Source organism: Lepidochelys kempii, chromosome 2 (genome assembly GCF_965140265.1).
Source record: "Lepidochelys kempii isolate rLepKem1 chromosome 2, rLepKem1.hap2, whole genome shotgun sequence".
Classification (NCBI taxonomy): Eukaryota; Metazoa; Chordata; order Testudines; family Cheloniidae; genus Lepidochelys; species Lepidochelys kempii.
Window position 1 is genome coordinate 213,925,388 of NC_133257.1, and position 21,206 is coordinate 213,946,593.

General features: G+C 39.5%; 1 protein-coding gene across 1 annotated transcript; it reads left to right on the forward strand.

The window, feature by feature from the left end:
* The first annotated feature begins 6,534 nt into the window (after positions 1–6,534).
* AGR3 (anterior gradient 3, protein disulphide isomerase family member) lies at positions 6,535–20,682 on the forward strand. Its single transcript, XM_073329548.1, has 7 exons — positions 6,535–6,640; positions 10,496–10,559; positions 12,150–12,202; positions 12,864–12,940; positions 13,111–13,174; positions 19,666–19,749; positions 20,633–20,682. The coding sequence occupies exons 1-7, from the start codon at positions 6,535–6,537 to the stop codon at positions 20,680–20,682; spliced, it is 498 nt and encodes a 165-aa protein (XP_073185649.1).
* The last annotated feature ends 524 nt before the right edge of the window (positions 20,683–21,206 follow it).

Here is a 21,206-nt window from a genome sequence, read left to right on the forward strand (position 1 = left end):
GAAATATTGGTTCTGCTCCTGGCTCTACCATGAACTTTTGTGCCATAGGGCAAGTCATGGAGCCTCTCTGCCTCAGTTTTCCCATCTGTAAAATGGAGAAAACTATATTTACCCCGCAGAAGTGAGGAGACACTGAATTAATTCAATAGTTCTAAAGTGCTTCAGGATCCTCAGATGAAAGGTGCTAAAAGAGCAGAAGTGTTATAGAGCAATAGAATTGTGCCTGTGCCATGCAAGTAGACCAAGTGGGTGGAGGGAGATAAGGAGAAGCCAAAAGGTGAATAAGGTTAGCAAGTACTTCCAGCTCCTGACTGATCATTATCATGTTAGCTATATGCCAAAAATATAGATATTTATCTTCTGTGCTCCTGGGCCTGTACTTACTGGTTGTGCATGAGAAACAGGCCTGATTGTGTAGGATATATAGGCAGGAGCACAGAAGATAACTGGCAGAGCAGATGCCTGATAATTTAAGCAGCTTTGCATTGAGCCCATCTCCAGTTATAATTCTATCTGACTGAACTACTATGCCTTGAATCCCAGCAACATTAGAGTACCTGCCAGAGGTGAGGAACAATCCTGTCAAATCTATCCAGCAACATACTTAAATGCACTTACAATATTTTTCAGTCCTATTTTTCTCCAAATAGTTCTTTAATTAAGCAATTTGTAGTAAGGTGGAGAGTAAGACATACTGAAGCTTTGTATGATTTTATGTTTGGCATTCCTGGGTGATTACACTTTTAAAGTGGAAGCCAAGATAGCTCAGAGCTTTGGATGGATGCCTTTTGGTGTGAAGGTTCTTTAGACCAAAATCTAAATGAACACATAAAATAAAGCTATTTGTTTTAAAACAAGGGTTTGCGTCCAATTTTCTAACTCAGTCCACTTTCTCTTTGTATTTGATCCTTAAGGTAGTGAAAATATTGTGTAATTAAATGCAAATATACTTGAAATACAAACTTCTGTGCACTCAGTTACAAATATTAAAGATGGCTTTTGTATACACAATGATACACCACATTTTCATAGCTTAGTTGTTTCACTGCAACTGCAAATAAGGAGAAAATGCCTGTGCGGCAATACCAACTAGAAAGCAAACTTTCCGAAAGGAAATTCTGTAAAACAAAGCTGTAATTTTTCCAGAGCTTTTTTTGATCATATATGGAAGTCCTCATGTGATAATTTCAAACATCAATGAGCTATAACCAGGGATGGGCCAAAGTAGCAGTGCTTAAAGCTGGAGCCAAAATTCAGTTGAGAGACAACTGGGGGAAATCATTTTGGTTTAAGACACATGATCTTACACCAGTTACTACAATATAGATCTCATTAATATAAAATGTCAGAGAAAGAATCCAGTTGTATTAGAGAGATTGTTTCTGATTTATCTGGATTTCTGTGCAAAAGCTGCACCAGAGCAGACAAAGATAACCTAGGTAATTCCTGTTCTATCCAAGGACAATGAAGCACTTCTATGTTTGTCAAGCTGGGTCAGAACTATATTAGGCATCATGTCTAAAAAACCTCCTATCTTTAAACTTTAACTTAAAGAAACAATATAATCCTTAGATTCATGATCTTTAAAGTAGCATTCTGTTATCCTCCTAAATTTAAAGAAACAAGTTTCCTTCATTTGTTAATTACATTCCTCCATACAAAGTAACTTTTGTGTCTTCCTATTAACTTCATATCTAATCTGCCAGCACCAGTGAACCCAGCTATTCATTGGGAACAATAGCACATACAGTTTCATCTTTCACTGACCGTTTCTTTTTTCACTGGACTGAGGCCAGACCCAAACTATTTGGGGGGAAAAGTCACAGACACACACAAGTCACTATTTATTTTGAGTCCCAATATGATGACACCTGATACAAGCCAAGATGGAGAGAAATCTGAGTATTTAGTGTGCAAGCATGAGAATTCACAAGAGTAAAAAGTTAAAGGGGAGGGCAAAAGGGGTGTGGGAAGAAAAAAAATTCTTGGTTTCAGACTAACTGGTTCCTGTTGTTTTTGCAGGTGAATACACTCTTGTTGCTATGCTCCTAGAACTGTTCAGGTCAGATATTTTTGTGTGGATAAATCACACCCATTTTTAAACTAGCCACCTCCAGAAAGGAACTTTTATCAGCAGACCTGATCAGCTAAGGTGAGCAAACAGTTTTCAGCATTTACATGTATTTATTTAGTAGTGAATCTATGTTATCTATAATGTATATAATCTACCTATAATGTGGTGCTGTTGGGGAAGAATAAGAAAAAAAGGTTAACTGGCAAAAAAAAATTCTTCTAAAGGGGAATATGTAACAGAAGCGGGGCTGATTTCAAGGGTGTGTCCTATAACAAATGCATCGTTTAAACCAGCACACTGGCATTGGATCTCATAAGATCAAAAATGGACTTTAAAGCTTCATCCATCAACAATGGTGGCAATTATCTTTCATAGCAGCCATCCTGGGCTTTCGTTATGATGATTTTCTGAAAAAAAAAGTTATTTAACTGTGAGAAAAATATTTCTGTTGGCCTTGAGCTAGAAAACTGTGTTTATTTCCTAAGATTTCTTGTCAGTAAGAAGTATCTTATTTATCTTGAAGGAAATTACTGATTTGTATATTTCATAGGTGTTATATCATCAGAAATCTGAGACTATTTCACCAAGCCCTAACTATTAATGTTTTCACATTTTGGAAATATAAAACAAAATATAAGTGACAGACCTATCAAAGATTAGTGCTAAAACCTACCTAATGCTAAAGATTATTAACCCCCACATGCAATGGCTACAAGGAATATTTTTGTTGAGCTAATACTGTAAATTACAACCTATAATTTTAATGGCCATGGATAGTGATCTGCACAGCCCCAAAGAGAATTTGGGATTGATTTTCTGTTCCCAGTAATTTTTCAGTCCCAGGGTTAAAGCAGTAGTCTTATTCCCTCTTTGTGGAACAATGGGAGACCTCCCATTTCTCAGCACTCAACTTCAAGCCCTTCAGCAAGCTAAAGAGCTCCAAAGGTGTTCTCATCCATTCCTGAATGGAGGGAGGGTATCTGCTACACATAACACACAGGGTGGGGTATGTAAAACAAAGAAAAAAATGTAGGCTTCTTAAAGCCCCAGAAGAAACAAAGTGAACCACTATGGACTAGAGTTGGGATGGAAAATATTATGGTGACTTTACTGATTGCTTTAGAAGCCTAGAGGAGTCTCTTAATAGTTATGGAATCCTTAGGAGAGGATAATACTTGCAAGGATTCATTTTCTTTTCTTTTTTTTCTTTTCTTCTTTTTTTTTTTTTTTTGTTCTAAGCAGCAAATTCTATTGTGGCCCCTTTGAAGAGAATCTGGTTTTTGTGTTGAGACTGAAAGGTGTAGGAGAACTAGTACTGGAATGCACCTGCCAGAACTGGAGTTGGTAACAGTGATACATGTGGCATTGGAGGGCTTGCATATAGACAGTGTAAACGCCCCCAAAACTTTTCATGACTGCCCATCCTGAGATGGTGCTGTAGCTATTACACTAATAACATTCAGTCTGAGTTGGTCCTGGTGAAATTCCACAATGAATGTGCTACTGAGTTCAAATTTAAGGTATTCTCCATTACAACAGGCTTAATCCTTGTTGTTGTTTTTTTAATTTTTAGTCAGAGGCCTCTCTCATAGACTTTAAGGCCAGAAGGGACCATCATCTACTCTGACCTCCTGCACATTGCAGGCCACAGAATCTTGCCCACCCATTCCAGTAAAACTCCGGCTGAATTACTGAAGTCCTCAAATCTTGAATTAAAGACTTCAAGTTACAGAGAATTCACCATTTACACTAGTTTAAAACTACAAGTGACCCATGCCCCATCCTGTAGAGAAAGGCAGAAATCCCCCAGGGTTTCTGCCAATCTGACCCAGGGGAAAATTCCTTCCCAACTGCAAATATGGCAATCAGTTAGACCCTGAGCATGTGGGCAAGACCCAGGAGTCAGATGCATAGTAATGAATTCTCTGTTATAATTCAGAGTCCTCTCCATCTTGTATTCCATCCCTGGCCTTTGGAGATACTTGTAATCGCAGATCGGCTACATGCCATTGTAGGGAGTCTCATCATACCATCCCCCCCACATAAACGTATCAAGCTCAGTCTTCTAGCCAGTTAGGGTTTTTTCTCCCACTGCTCCCCTTGGAAGGCTGGTTCCAGAACTTCACTCCTCTGATGGTTAGAAACCTTTGTGTAATTTCAAGCCTAAGCGTATTGATGACCAGTTTATATCCATTAATTCTTGTGTCAACATTGGTGTTTAACTTAAAAATAAATACCAGGGTGGGGAGGAGTTAGCCCTCTGATTTATTTATAGTGGGAACTGGATTTATAGTGGGAACGGGAAAAATTTAGTTTATTATTATTCTCAACAGATTGTGTTATTATGCATAAAGGACTGCCACTAAAATTAGCATCACAAGCGATAGTGAGCCAATATAGAGATTCAATTTTCTCTTCTGCAGCATGCAGTTCCACGACACTGCATACTTTGCCAATAACATTCAAACAACACATAGGACTTTGGAGATACAATATATAGCAATGACTGGACCATGTTATACCAATAAAATAAAAACCAGCAGGATCTTATTAAAGGGGAAAAGGCAAAATACCACATTTTTTGTGAATACAGAAAGAATCACAGTAAGCAGTTAGTTATAGCTATAACATTCCATTGAATCTCATATTTAGTCACACATTCATTCACACACACACACACAGGTTCTGCAAGGTTGTTATCATAGTTACCGGCCTTAGAGTTGCTCATGCCAAGCCACTGGCCAGGTGGCCTGGACATGAGGAGGGAGCAGGGCCTTGTCAGATGCTCATCTGATGCTCCTGGAAGTTGGTTTGCAGAATCAGACCCCCCAAAGTTCTCACTTTCCAGAGTCCATTTTTATAGGAATTTCTTCCTATGCCAGTCTGTTGGAATTGCTTCATCATGCTGTTGCTGAATCAATCAGCAGATAGCACATTCCGGACGGCTCCATGCTGCCAGATGTTATCTTGTTCTTTGGTTCTCCCATTCTTGAGGCTGTTGGGTGGATTCCAGTCTGCCCTCCGGGGGTCCTCTGGTTATTTCCACTTACGCCTTCTTCAGCCGATGGACACTGGATTCTTAGGCTGGCACCTCCCTGATCATTCAGTTATTATCCACACCAAGCATCCATCCACATACATCCTCTATCTCTATTTTAATCACAATTGTTAATACAACAAAAGGGCGGGGAGTCTCTGGGTGCTGTTTCTATTGTTACAGAGTATTGCTTTGAGTCTCTCTCTGTGTGAATTGCTTTGAGAACAGACTCTGTCTTAGAATGTACTAACGCAATTAGCAGCTTGCAAGTTTCACACATAGAGGGAGAGAAACAGTACCAAAAACCAAGAGACTTCTTAATTAGTAATACCCTGGAATTTAAACTATGGGGAATCAAACTCATTTGTGATTTTAATACAGAACTTCTTTAATATGATCCAACAACCAGACCAGAGGGGGGAAAGTACCATTTTTTAAAAACAGAAATTCTAACTAAGTTCAAAAGTGTTTGATTTAAAAAAAAATTCCTGTTTGCACAGATTTTGCTCTTCTCACTTCTAATCAGAAGCAGAAATCATAATGTTTCAGGAGTGGCTATTCTCATACAAGTTTTGCCCTGAATACACACACGTACCCCTAGAATACAGCAATTTCCATGACATTTTCTGAGTTAAGATATTCAGATATTTTGGACAAAGGTCAGACTAACACTCAGACTTTCAAAAACTTTTCAAATACATCAATGCACTGATGTTTTCTCATTATTAAAAGCAATTTTTTAAAAATGTAGTTATAAATGTGTTTTTCACTTTGTAATTTTAAATTGTTTTCTGGGAAATCCCTTCCTGATGATTCTCCAGTGTGTCTTGTTACACTGGAATCTACCAGAAGACAAACTTTTTGTAATTTTCACTAACTTTTTTGGAAGGGACATCATCAACGAAAGTTGGAGCAGAAAACCTACTGTCAGTAGAAATGTTCCCATGCCATTAGGTTTTATTAATTATTATTATTATTATTATTAATTCCAACAACACAGTTTGGGGAAAGGAAAACACAACCTCAGAAGCATTATCCTTCCATGTTTTCAACCCAATAATTATAATATTGGACTAGTGCATGACAACTGGAATGTGAAATTGACTAGAAATTAAAGTGAAACTGATTCATTTTTCACTGTTCAAAATGATAGTAGTAACTCTATATTATTCTCCAGATATATTTCTGACAAATTTGCAGTATGTTTACATATCTAGGGTAGGCCACCTGGACTCTGAACTATTGTCATCAAGCAAGTCCACTGTTTCCAGAAACAAACAAAACAGTCATTCTGGTGTAGATTATTAGAATGCTATTAAAATCATCTTCCAGATGGCAACTTGTAATGAACCCACCCAACTAACAAGGTTGCTTCATTTTCCAGTTTCACGGCTGCATTGAAAGGGGCTTTCTTAAAGAAATAATGATGCATTCAGCATTGGCTTTGTCACTGCTGCTAATAGCAGTCTCTTCCAACCTCGCGATGGCAATCAAAAAGGAAAAAAGAGCTCCCCAGACACTGTCGAGAGGTGCAGTATGTTCACTTTATTTAATTGTTTAGTTAATATAAAATGCACCCACATGTTTAAATTCAATATAATCTTCTATTTTAAGACATTTGATAGAATATGATGTTTATTTTAAGTGTGTTTATTTTCTCTGAAAGGGACTATGTAAAAAGAACACTTTGTTATTCAACTGATCTACCCATTGTGTGCATTCACTCATATCAGTTTTCTTTCTTGCCCCTCACCCTTACTGATTTTTATTCCTTTCAGCTCTGCAAAACCAGCAGACCTAATGGTGAGCAGGGCTCTGTTTTGTCTTGTGCAGTGAAATAATTTACACAGTTCCAATAAGTTATGCCTGCACAAACCAATGAAACAATGGAGTTGTACAGACAGCACAGAGGGCCTCTCTCACAGAGTCCACTCACCACTAGGGTGCCTCCTCCTGACTGCTCTGGGAATTAGCTCCACTCTGGTCTGGCGTACCTTTCCTCACCCCATGGTCTCTGTCTGGAATTCAGGGTATTCCTTCTCATGATTTAGCCCTCCAGCCAGGTTCCTGGACAGTCTTCCCATTCCAGGGTATCAGAGTCCCTTTGGGCATCTGTCCCAGGGAGTCTTTGGCTCCACTGCCCAGTTTATGCTACTATCCCAGTGGCTGGTAGAGGAACCTGAGCCAACCTACTACTCCAGGTGCCAGGTCAGGCAGTCTATGTCCAGCACCTATGGTCTGTTTGCATCCAGACCCTGCTGCCGTATCCCTGGCCTCCTTCCTATTTCTTTGCTCTCATCCTCTAGCCTCCCCACTCCCTAGGTGTATCAGCCCAAACTTCCTTCTCCCAGGGAGTGACTGCAAACCACTTCCCCTGCAACAGCTTTCGGCTGTGAACTTCCTGGCTTTATACCAGCCCTGCCTGCCTATTCCTTCTCAGCTGGTTCCACCTTCAATCAGCCTTTCAAGCTCTGTCTCTCCCTCAGTTGCAGCCTATCAGGTTAATTCACTCAACCTGCCCTGCCTTGTGTGGCACATCACAGCCTCATTTGGCCTGCAGAACTTGTTACTAATAATGATGTAGTAGAAATAAATAACCCAACTTGACACATTTGACATGGAAATCACATAGACTTCACACACACACACACACACACACACACACAAACAAACAATTTTTGCTTAATTATTTTTAAAGAACAGAAGCACATTTAGAGACTGACCAATGAGGATGCTCACATATCTATCTCCTGTCCCTTAGCTGTTCATTTTCACACTTTTAAGAAGTTCCTTGTTATGCAACATTTTCAACCTTAATGTTAACCAGTCTTTAACTTTACATGTAATGATTTTCTCTGTATTAATTCCCTTAAGAATATGGGCACAGGAGTAGTTTAGGAGTTCTGCAAGGTCCTTGCCACTTCTCCATCTCCATTTGTGGAATTTGGATAATATGACTTGCTTTGCATAATCTCCAGCTACTTCCCCTGCCTCTCCCTATCACGTAATGTTTAAGAACTCTGTAGTCCTCAATTACCCATAACTCACACTTGGCAAAATTCATCCCACACAAAGAAAATTAGCACAAGGCATATGCACCACGTAATTCCCATCTAATCCTAATTACCCCTGAGGGCTGAACATCCTTCCATGCAAAGAGAGGGGAACTCCCTGTAGCTGAAGGTCTGATAACCTATTGCAATCATAGAATCATAGAATATCAGGGTTGGAAGGGACCTCAGGAGGTCATCTAGTCCAACCCCCTGCTCAAAGCAGGACCAATCCCCAATTAAATCATCCCAGCCAGGGCTTTCTCAAGCCTGACCTTAAAAACTTTAAAGGAAGGAGATTCCACCACCTCCCTAGGTAACACATTCCAGTGCTTCACCGCCCTCCTCGTGAAAAAATTTTTTTCCTAATATCCAATCTAAATCTTTCCCATTGCAACTTGAGACCATTACTCCTTGTTCTGTCCTCTGCTACCACTGAGAACAGTCTAGATCCATCCTCTTTGGAACCCTCTTTCAGGTAGTTGAAAGCAGCTATCAAATCCCCCCTCATTCTTCTCTTCTGCAGACTAAACAATCCCAGTTCCCTCAGCCTCTCCTCATAAGTCATGTGTTCCAGGCCCCTAATCATTTTTGTTACCCTCCGCTGGACGCTTTCCAATTTTTTCACATCCTTCTTGTAGCGTGGGGACCAAAACTGGACACAGTACTACAGATGAGGCCTCACCAATGTCGAATAGAGGGGAACGATCACATCCCTCGATCTGCTGGCAATGCCCCTACTTATAGAGCCCAAAATGCCATTGGCCTTCTTCATACTGAAGTCCTGCAGTCCTTGACCAGCAAGGCTTTAAAAAAGTGCCAGGACTAAGCCCTAATATGTCACTCCAGCATAGGACAGGATTGAAAATGGAAGCTAGAATCATTTGAGTTTTGCAGCATAAGGCATCGTTCCTTATTTTGGACGAAATGTGGACAAAATAGCCATGGACAGCATGTCAACAGCTTGCTTGCTCTGAATTCTAAGCTTCTGAAACACAGTATAAGTTTAAGCACGTAACTTGCAGCCCCCAGAACTCATAAGGGAATATATTGCTCTTTCCAGCAGTCCAGATTGCTAAGAAATCTTTCCTGCAATAAAAAGGCCTCATATTAGCTCTTCTGAGCTATAAGACAACCCCCTACCTCAGTCACTGAATCAAGCCAAGCTCAGCTGCTTCTTGGTCAAACAGATCAGAATAATATTACCAACCTGAGAGATGCATTGTTATCCTAAATGGTCCTCCTTATAAATTATAGGAGGCCAAGAGATACCAGATTTAAAACGTCTCAGGTTTTCCTCTTTAACCCAAGAGAATGCAGCCCGAATCTCACTGAAGACAAGTACTGACAAGACTGGATAAGGAAAGAGATTGAACAATATTGGCTGTTGTCACTAGGTGGAGCTTTACTACAAGATCCTACATGGTTGATATTGACCAAGATACTCAGCAGAGAAGAATCAGGCAGGATCTTCAGCTGGCTCCAAATGCCTTCTCAATTGGTGTTCAACCCTGGCAGCAATAGTGCTCCCACTGCAGCCTTAGCAGGGAAGTAACATTGTTAAGGAGTCTGAACCTATTAAACAAGAACCTACACACTGGTGATCTGACTGGGCACATGAATCAATTTGACAATACCCTCCTCAAAACCAGAAAGTGACACGGTGGGGATGAGTGGAGAGGCTGGTAATTCATCTGGAAATATTTTTAATATTAATTCTTGTTAAAGACCGCATGTACAGACATAGTGTTGCCAACTCCTAATGTTCAAAAATCATGATTCAGGGCCAAAAATTATGAGATTAAAAACAACTCATAATTTTTAATCTAAATATTGATTTTGGAATCCTTTTGTCTTCTGGTATTTGAAATTTTAGGGGGTCCCATTTTCAAACTTTTCTCTACAACTATGAGGGTTGGGAACTCTTTTTTCATCCTACTTTTGCCCTCTGACTTCAGGTTCTGCACCAAATGCAGATCAGTCAGACTCAGAGACTTGGGAACAGATGAAGATAGGCAGACACCAAGTGGAATTTACGAAGTGCTTAAGTTTGGCAACTAACCTGCCTAGGCGTTTTTGAAATTCCAACTTTGTGTCTATCTGCCCCTTTAGAAACTTGAATACTTTTGTAAACCTGTTCCCTTGTCCTCTGTGCCTAAGTTTACTTATCTGTAAAATTAGTGTAATACTCAAAAGTTGAGAGACTTAATATCTATATGGAGTTTTGAAGGCATTGGATAAAAAAATCCTATCTCTGTGCAAGATTTTGATAAATGCCCAAAACATAAATTATTTTCAAGACTCTGTTGGTTAATCCCTCCATTGTGATTACAGGCTGGGGAGATGATATTACTTGGGTGCAAACTTATGAAGAAGGGCTTTTTCAAGCAAGAAAAAGGTAAAGAACATTTAGAAAAAATAAAATTGTCAAGTCAGCTGAACTATCTAGTCAAAGTACTGTAAAGAAACAAAGCAAAATAAAAAATCCCACTCTAGCTAATCTAGAAAGCATCTTGTAACAAAACAAAAATGTAATTCTATAAATAAAAGCAACATCTTTTTGGTAATCATGCTGTGGCTTACTGCATCAAGCACTGTTAGACAAAATGTTGGCATTTATGCATGTGCTATGGAATAGAAAATTGCCACAGGATAAATATCTTATCAGAAAGTAAACAGACTTTTTATGATGATTAATTCCTCATCTTCACCACAACAGTATGAGCCAGTAATAGAACCTCGGGCAATATTCTATTGCATTAACTGTTATCTCAATGCTTTCCCCTTTGGCTTATAGTATTAAATACATGGGCAGTTCCCCACTGTTCACAACTCATCCAGAATGAGTTCTTGAATAAGCATCACTTTGAGATTCAGCAGGAAGTCAACTTGAGGATTCCTCTACACCTCATAACCTCACTCTCCTCCAAATCGCTCCTCCAAACCCACTTCTTTCTACATCAACAGAGCACAGTCCCAGGCCAACCTACCAACTCAGTTTTAAAAGAAGGGGCAACTAATCTGATGCATACCTTGTGAAAGCAAGGAGAAAAATCCTACCATTGACTGCAGTGGCAAAACACATAGTTATAAGCGCTGTGCTGAGCATGAGAAGTGGTCAAAAAAAATTTTTTTTAAAGTGTCTCACAGATTTGGGTTTTTTAATTATTTTTTCTGTTTTCCCCAAAAATGTTGAAAATTTATCTAAATTTTTAAATGTCATCAACATTTTTCATTTGGAGAAAAATGTAAGCCAATTCCACAGCTGCTCAACACACACTCACCCCCGCCCCCATCACCCCCCAATTTTTCAGTGAAACTTTTCATAGACAATTTTCAAGGGAAGGGCAGTTTAATCAAATATAGATTTTTTTGAAGAAAAAAAAAAGACTTGTAGTAAACCAGATCCAGGACATTTTGACTAGCTCTACTCAGTTGTAAGTGTCCACAAGATTGGGCTACAGGACTGGAGAAAGATTCTCTTTGTAAGCCTTTCTGGAACTATATATTAAGCAATAATAAAAAGATGATTCTCTGCAGTCTCCAAGCTGAGAACCTCTTAGTTTAGACAGGTTTCAGAGTAACAGTCGTGTTAGTCTGTATTCGCAAAAAGAAAAGGAGTACTTGTGGCACCTTAGAGACTAACCAATTTATTTGAGCATGAGCTTTCGTGAGCTACAGCTCTCACGAAAGCTCATGCTCAAATAAATTGGTTAGTCTCTAAGGTGCCACAAGTACTCCTTTTCTTAGTTTAGAATATATCTTGCTCCTCTATTTTGTTGCATTCCTTTTTATGAAGGAGTTACATGAAACTCTTGTCCCTAAGCTCAGAAATATGCTCCATTCTTCCCAATGCCTCAGTCTAGTTATTAGTTTGGTGTAACATAATATACAACAGCAGTTGCATATCCGGGCCTGTTTGTAAAATTAGAGTCACTTGAATACTCATCAGATGATCTAATTATGTAATTTTTTATTGTTATTAAAGTAACAAACCACTGATGGTCATTCATCATCTGGAGGACTGTCAATACTGCCAAGGTAATTTCAATTGTCTGATTGTTAAATTAATTTGAGGATTTTTGGAACATATATGCACCAATATCTAGATTGTTACATGGCCCGTTACTATAGTTATCTGTAACACTTTCTCAGATGTGCTACATATTCAATAGAAAGTATCTCCAAAAAGTACATAATGAAAACAGGCTGCTTACAAACCTCACCTTTTACCACAGAGAACATGAAAAAATACCTTACAAAGCTGTTCTGCAAAGCCTGACGCAGCATTAGATGGTTTAAATTAAGATGCATGAATTTACTCCTCACTCATTGAACAGATTTAATATTGTTCTTTCCTCCTGAACGGGTAATCAGAGAAGGAGACTAGGGCATGACTGCTGAAATTGACCGAAGAAGAATCTACAGAGAATAATACACTTTTGTCAAGCTCTGGCTTGATACCCATTGAAATGAAAAGCTTCAGGAATAACAGGAGAAAGCTTCCATTTGTATAGCTGAAGGTTGTCACGACACAGGACAAAACCAAAAAGTGGTGATAGATCTGTGACCTGTCTCATTAAAAATGTGGAGAAAGCAAAGCATGAAAGTCTCATGCATATGTTGCCACAGTGTAGAAGGAAAAACAGATTTTGGAAACAGTGATTGAGAGCAGCTTTTAAAACCATCACATCTTTTCTAGCACTGAAGAAGGTTTTTTCAGAAAATGAGGAAATACAAGAAATGGCTCAAAATAACTTCATCATGCTAAATCTCATGGTAAGGTGATATATATTGCACATTTTAAATTGATGCATTTCAGCATATGTTGTCATTTTAGCATTATCTACCATGGCTTCATATGCTCCTATCATATATTTCAAGCACAGATGCTAGTTTCACAAAGTGCGAATGAATATTTAATAATTTGCTTTTAATTTTCCTGCCAGCATGAAACCACTGATAAGAACTTGTCACCTGATGGGCAATATGTACCTCGAATCATGTTTGTAGGTATGCACAAAATGTATCTTCTTCTTTAAAAATGAAACCTCATTTCAATAGTATGTATGTGTTATAGGAATTTTCTCCCTCATGATATACAAGATATTTAACATTTTTATTTGCTAATTTTTGAGTTAGAATGGTATTTACCAAACCCTTGCTTCTTCAAGGACATACAGGCATCAAACAGAACCATAATAATGTAGGGCTGGAAGGGATCTTGAGAAATCACCTAGTCCATCCACCTGCGCTGAGGCAGGATTACATATGCCGAGATCATCCCTGACAGGTGTTTGTCTAACCTGTTCTTTAAAAACTCCAATGATGGGGACTCCACAACCTTCCTTGGAAGCCTATTACAGAGCTTGACTACCCTCATAGTTAGAATGCTTTCCTTAATATCTAAATCTCTCTTGCTGCAGACTAAGCCCATTACTTCTTGTCCTACCTTCAGCGGACATGGAGAAAAACAGATCCTCTTCCTCTTTATAACAGCCTTTTACATATCTGAAGACTTATTAGATACTCCCTCATTCTTCCCTTCTCTAAACTAAATATCCCCTCTAGCAGGGGACAGCACGGACAGACAGATACGCACACGCACACAGAGAGAACAAGGCTCATCTCCTCCAGCAGACTAGAGGAGCAAGGGATAGGTGAGAGTTGGGGGTGAAGTGTATGTGAAAGTAGTTTGGGTTTGAGTCCCCCCTTCAATCTTAGAATTCCATTCCCATAGGTTCTTCCCACTCCTGGCTTGAGCTTGAACATGGTGTGACATTGTCAAAACATCGCCACTTTGTGTAGAATCCTTGGGCCCCTGGGTTGAGGGAGATGGCAGGAGCCAATGGTTCCACATACGGTAAAGGGGATAATAAATGAAAGGTGCAACACTGGCAGATGTTGCAGCGGGGGCAGGAATCCACAAGCTATGGGGAAAAAAATGATTTAATCAACTCGGATTTAAAATCAGTCTACCAAGGCAGCTCGCCACAGATCTGTCTACAAAAGAAATCAATGCTATATACATAGTCCCCTGACCCTCCAAAACCAAGCAGAGTCTCAGCTATTGGCAAGTGTGGCAAGAGGAGGAGTTTACTGAGTTGCCTAACTGGAAAGACATCTCCACGAATGTCTAATAAATTGTTCATACAGCATTGCAATAGTATGTCCCTGCAAATAGTCTCATGGTGGGTGCAGTGTGTATTTTTAATGCACTGGTCACTAGGCTGGTAAAAAAGGGATATGTCAGCCTGCAATATAATTCAGATTTGCACCAGGCCAGCTGATCCCAAAAAGAATTGAATCCAATGCCACATGGGGGCAGGGATGCTCTGAAGCTACAATGCAATCCCGGGCTGCTCAAGTAGAAGCGGTTGTAAATGGGGAAATTATGTAAGTGAGTGTTTCACACACACACACACACACCCGCATCAATCCTGGTCCCTCTCTTTCTAAGTGCCAGCCCTTACAGCCGCTGTAAGGCCCATGCGGGGGATGAGAGATGGGGGATGAGAGGTATTGTTGACAGGTCCCGATAGTCATTATTTTCAAACAAGTTGCCTCCTTCAGGAAAGGACCAATGAGGGGATATAATCCAACAGTTACAAACACACAGTGTTGTATCTTCATGGCAAATGTGGAATTTTCATTTTTTTTTAAACTGTCACAAAGAGGGAGAAATCATGTAGGATCAATGATGGACGAGCTCAGTGTGGCTCTTAGACCCCTGATATGTAGACCGCCAGGAATCCAAAGTGTTCTTCTTGGTGGTCTTCAGAATGAATAATTTTCAAGTCTCAAAATGGTGCAGTGGCTATAGCCCTAACTTTGACTGTGGAGACCTGAGTTCAAATCCCTCCTCCATCATAGACTCCTTAAGTGACTTAGGCAAATCACTGTTTTTCTATGGCTTAGTTCCCCTATTGTAAAATGAGGATAATAGTATTTCCCTACTTTTCTGGGAAGGATGAATGCATTAAAGATTGGTTTCAGAGTAACAGCCGTGTTAGTCTGTATTCGCAAAAAGGAGTACTTGTGGCACCTTAGAGACTAACCAATTTATTTGAGCATGAGCTTTCGTGAGCTACTGCTCACTTCATCGGATGCATACCGTGGAAACTGCAGCAGACTTTATATGTACACAGAGAATATGAAACAATACCTCCTCCCACCCCACTGTCCTGCTGGTAATAGCTTATCTAAAGTGATCATCAGGTGGGCCATTTCCAGCACAAATCCAGGTTTTCTCACCCTCCACCCCCCCCACACAAATTCACTCTCCTGCTGGTGATAGCCCATCCAAAGTGTAAAGAGTTGTAGACTCCCTCCTCAGGCCCTACGCTACCAGCACTCCCAGCTACCTTCGAGACACCACTGACTTCCTGAGGAAACTACAATCCATCGGTGATCTTCCTGATAACACCATCCTGGCCACTATGGATGTAGAAGCCCTCTACACCAACATTCCACACAAAGATGGACTACAAGCCGTCAAGAACACTATCCCCGATAATGTCACGGCTAACCTGGTGGCTGAACTTTGTGACTTTGTCCTTACCCATAACTACTTCACATTTGGGGACAATGTATACCTTCAGATCAGCGGCACTGCTATGGGTACCCGCATGGCCCCACAGTATGCCAACATTTTTATGGCTGATTTAGAACAACGCTTCCTCAGCTCTCGTCCCCTAAAGCCCCTACTCTACTTGCGCTATATTGATGACATCTTCATCATCTGGACCCATGGAAAAGAAGCCCTTGAGGAATTCCACCATGATTTCAACAATTTCCATCCCACCACCAACCTCAGCCTGGTCCAGTCCACACAAGAGATCCACTTCCTGGACACTACAGTGCTAATAAACAATGGTCACATAAACACCACCCTATACCGGAAACCTACTGACCGCTATTCCTACCTGCATGCCTCCAGCTTTCACCCTGACCACACCACACGATCCATCGTCTACAGCCAAGCTCTGCGATACAACCGCATTTGCTCCAACCCCTCAGACAGAGACAAACACCTACAAGATCTCTGTCAAGCTTTCTTACAACTACAATACCCACCTGCAGAAGTAAAGAAACAGATTGATAGAGCCAGAAGAGTTCCCAGAAGTTACCTACTACAGGACAGGCCTAACAAAGAAAATAACAGAACGCCACTAGCCGTCACCTTCAGCCCCCAACTAAAACCCCTCCAACGCATTATTAAGGATCTACAACCTATCCTAAAGGATGACCCAACACTCTCACAAATCTTGGGAGACAGGCCAGTCCTTGCCTACAGACAGCCCCGCAACCTGAAGCAAATACTCACCAACAACCACATACCACACAACAGAACCACTAACCCAGGAACTTATCCTTGCAACAAAGCCCGTTGCCAACTGTGCCCACATATCTATTCAGGGGACACCATCACAGGGCCTAATAACATCAGCCACACTATCAGAGGCTCGTTCACCTGCACATCCACCAATGTGATATATGCCATCATGTGCCAGCAATGCCCCTCTGCCATGTACATTGGTCAAACTGGACAGTCTCTACGTAAAAGAATAAATGGACACAAATCAGATGTCAAGAATTATAACATTCATAAACCAGTCGGAGAACACTTCAATCTCTCTGGTCACGCGATCACAGACATGAAGGTCGCTATCTTAAAACAAAAAAACTTCAAATCCAGACTCCAGCGAGAAACTGCTGAATTGGAATTCATTTGCAAATTGGATACTATTAATTTAGGCTTAAATAGAGACTTGGAGTGGCTAAGTCATTATGCAAGGTAGCCTGTTTCCTCTTGTTTTTTCCTACCCCCCCCCCCCAGATGTTCTGGTTTAACTTGGATTTTAACTTGAAGAGTGGTCAGTTTGGATGAGCTATTACCAGCAGGAGAGTGAGTTTGTGTGTGTATGGGGGTGGGGGGGATGTGAGAACCTGGATTTATGCAGGAAATAGCCCAGCTTGATTGTCATGCACATTGTGTAAAGAGTTGTCACTTTGGATGGGCTATCACCAGCAGGAGAGTGAATTTGTGTGGGGGGGTGGAGGGTGAGAAAACCTGGATTTGTGCTGGAAATCACTTTAGATAAGCTATTACCAGCAGGACAGTGGGGTGGGAATAGGTATTGTTTCATATTCTCTGTGTATATATAAAGCCTGCTGCAGTTTCCACGATATGCATCTGAGGAAGTGAGCTGTAGCTCACGAAAGCTTATGCTCTAATAAATTGGTTAGTCTCTAAGGTGCCACAAGTCCTCCTTTTCTTTTTGCGAATACAGACTAACACGGCTGCTACTCTGAAACCTTTAGATAAGCTATTACCAGCAGGACAGTGGGGTGGGAGGAGGTATTGTTTCATATTCTCTGTGTACATATAAAGTCTGCTGCAGTTTCCACGGTATGAATCCGATGAAGTGAGCTGTAGCTCACGAAAGCTCATGCTCAAATAAATTGGTTAGTCTCTAAGGTGCCACAAGTACTCCTTTTCTTTTTGCATTAAAGATTGTGAGATGCTCAGATACTATGGTGATGGGGCCATAAAAGTCAAGTTATGAGAATCTTCGCCAGAAAGCTTGAGAAGGGAAATGAGCCAAAGAGAGGATAATAAAAGTTGTCCCTCAGAAACTAAAAGTCTGAGAATCACAGTAATACATGATTCTGGCTCTGAAAGCTCCACATAAATTATATGAATGCCTTACCAAAAGTATGTGCATAGTTTTACATACTGAATATTAGGGCTGTTGATTAATCGCAGTTAACTCATGCAATTACCTCAAAAAAATTAATTGAGATTAATTGCAGTTTTAATCAAACTGTTAAACAATAGAATACCAGTTGAAATTTATTAAATATTTTGGATGTTTTTCTACATTTACAAATATATTGATTCCATTTACAACACATAATTCAAATTGTACAGTGCTCACTTTATATTATTTTTATTACAAATATTTGCACTGTAAAAATGATAAGAAATAGTATTTTTTCAATCCACTTCAAACAAGTACTATGGTGCAATCTCTTTATCACGAAAGTTGAACTTACAAATGTAGATTTTTTTTTTTTTTGGTTACATAAGTGCACTCAAAAACAAAACAATGTAAAACTTTAGAGCCTACAGGTCTACTCAGTCCTACTTTTTGTTCAGCCAATCACTAAGATAAATGAGTTTGTTTACATTTGAAGGAGATAATGCTGCCCTCTTCTTATTTACAATGTCTCCTGAAAGTGAGAACAGGCTTTTGCATGGCACTTTTGTAGCCGGCATTGCAAGGTATTTACGTGCCAGATATACTAAACATTCATATGCCCCTTTATGCTTCAGCCACCATTTCAGAGGACATGCTTCCATGATGACAACACTCGTTACAAAAATAATGTGTTAATTACATTTGTGACTGTACTCCTTGGGGGAGAATTGGAGGTCTCCTGTTCTGTTTCACCCACATTCTGCCATATATTTCATGTTATAGCAGTCTTGGATGATGACCCAGCATGTGTTGTTCATTTTAAGAACACTTTCACCGCAGATTTGACAAAACACAAAGAAGGTACCAATGTGAGATTTCTAAAGATAGCTACAGCACTCTCCTAAAGTTTAAGACTCTGAAGTGCCAAAATCTGAGAGGGATGGAGCATGCTTTCAGAAGTCTTAAAAGAGCAACATTCCAATGTGGAAACTACAGAACCCAAACCACCGAAAAAGAAAATCAACCTTCTGCTGGTGGCATCTGACTCAGATGATGAAAATGAACATGTGTCAGTCTGCTTTCGAATGTTATCGAGCAGAACCCGTCATCAGCATGAACCAATGTCCTCTGGAACGATGGCTGAAGCATGAAGGAACATATGAATCTTTAGCACATCCAGTATGTAAATATCTTACAACACCGGCTACGATAGTGCCAAGCAAACACCTGTTCTCACTTTCAAGTGACATTGTAAACAAGAAGCGGGCAGCATTATCTCCTGCAAATGTAAACTAAATTGTTTGTATTCTATGTTGTAACTGAAATGAATATATTTTAAAATGTAGAAAACATCCACAATTATTTAAATAAATGGTATTCTATTATTAACATGTGATTAATTGTGCGATTAATGACAATTTTTTTAATCACATGATTAATCGCTATTGCTTTTTTAATTACTTGACAGCCCTACTGAATATACATTCAGTCAAATTAGCCTCCTTTTGTGATATTTTCTTTTAAACATGCAATAGAATATACATGCTGGTGAACATAACATATAGCCCTATTTAACAATTAATACATAATACTTAAAATAAATATCTCACTCGTTCAGTAAGTATCAGTGTAATTAGAACTCTGGGTGGAAAACAATGTCATTATTCCATTTGCTCTAAATTAGTATCCTCCAAAATCATATTTAAGTTGACTCAGCCTCATATTCACAATCAGTAGATATTGAAGATGCTGTTACTGCGAATGCAATGGGATAATTGTATAATATGTCTCCTTTTTCAGACCCCTCTCTTACAGTAAGAGCTGATATCACGGGAAGATACTCTAATCGACTCTATACTTATGAACCACAAGACATACCATTGTGTAAGTATCCACATTGTGAATGTTTTGCGTTTCACACTGTGACCAATGAGACATACCCTACCCATTGACTTGTGCTTGAAGATCAGACAGCATTTCATTGTCCTTCCTGCTCCCCACCCCAAAAATACCTAGGGAAATTCTTTAAAAGAGTCTATAAAAATATGATTATGCGCTTGATCCTACAAGAGGTCGAACACTATGGTCCTGATCCAGCAAAGCACTTAAGTACGCAAATACTACCACTGAAATTAGTAGGACTACTCATGTGAGTCAAGTTAAGTATGTGCGCAAAAGTTTACAGGACCAGGGTGTAACTGAAACAGTGAAAATTACTACCCACAAAAGGGCTGTCAAATGCACAAAGTAAACAACCTAAGGAAAAAATTGAGAAAATATTTTTCTACCAACTTTTTAAATTTAGAGTTACTTAGGTACAACCTAGGATTATTCATTGTCAGACAGAAAAGTAATTTTTCGAGTTGACCTTGTCCCTTTCATGTCACAACATCTATCAGAATGCATTTTTCTTACCCCAATAGAATATTAGATGTAATGAAGACCATTGATTTGTGTGTTAGCTCTTCATATATGATTATAAGATTTACTGTTGAGTATCAGTTTTAAAATATGAAAAATGAAAGGAAGTGAAAAGTGATGAACTGGAGCTTATCAAGTTCTTAGTAGTGATGAACTATGAAACGCTACACCCTCAGTTTCAGTAAAGGGTGCCAAAAATCCCACAATAGAAGATCTACAATATATTTTGTGCCCCAATATACATCAATTAATTCATAGGCGAAACATTTTAATAAATTGAGATTTTATTTTCAGATAGAAATGTACTTCAAATATTTTTTTAATTTGCGGTTTATTCTTCTTTCAGTGATAGAGAACATGAAGAAAGCATTACGCCTCATTCAGACCGAACTGTAACTTGTGGCAGTGAAATCACCATAACCTCTACGAGGTGAAGTGGTACAAGAAACCCCTTCACATCTGAAATATACTCATTAGCTGATTTGTCTGTATTAGCATTTAAACCTTATAGCAATCAATTGTGGTACACAGAATTTCATATGAAAAAAATATATTTCCAGGTATATATAACCCTTTTGAAAGTGAAATAAATGTTTAGAAAGGATGAATGGAAATATTTAAAACATGTAAAACCTTAGCTGCAGAGATAAATTCAGGGGAATGGTAAAAAGATGCAAAAAAATCTTTGAATTCTAGGTCACTGATTCAAATCTGGTCCAGGAAAGCTTGACTAGAAATTGTAACCCATTCCATCTGGTGACTGCTTGGTAGCCTGCACCAGTTAATAACCTCTGATGAGAGGATCAGATCAGAAGACATTGCCTAGAGAGGCTGGAGCAGAAAAGGATAATATGTTCATTGTAACTTTTCAAGAGAAGGTCAGTTAGCAGTGTAGGAGTGGCTCGTCTTTGTGTCCAGCA

Bases quoted from the DNA above. Each gene is read 5' to 3' on its own strand.
- AGR3 (XM_073329548.1), top strand. From the start codon at position 6,535: ATGATGCATTCAGCATTGGCTTTGTCACTGCTGCTAATAGCAGTCTCT. The intron at 12,203-12,863 runs GTAATTTCAATT...CATCTTTTCTAG, and splicing joins GGACTGTCAATACTGCCAAG to CACTGAAGAAGGTTTTTTCA. The intron at 19,750-20,632 runs GTAAGTATCCAC...TTCTTCTTTCAG, and splicing joins ACCACAAGACATACCATTGT to TGATAGAGAACATGAAGAAA.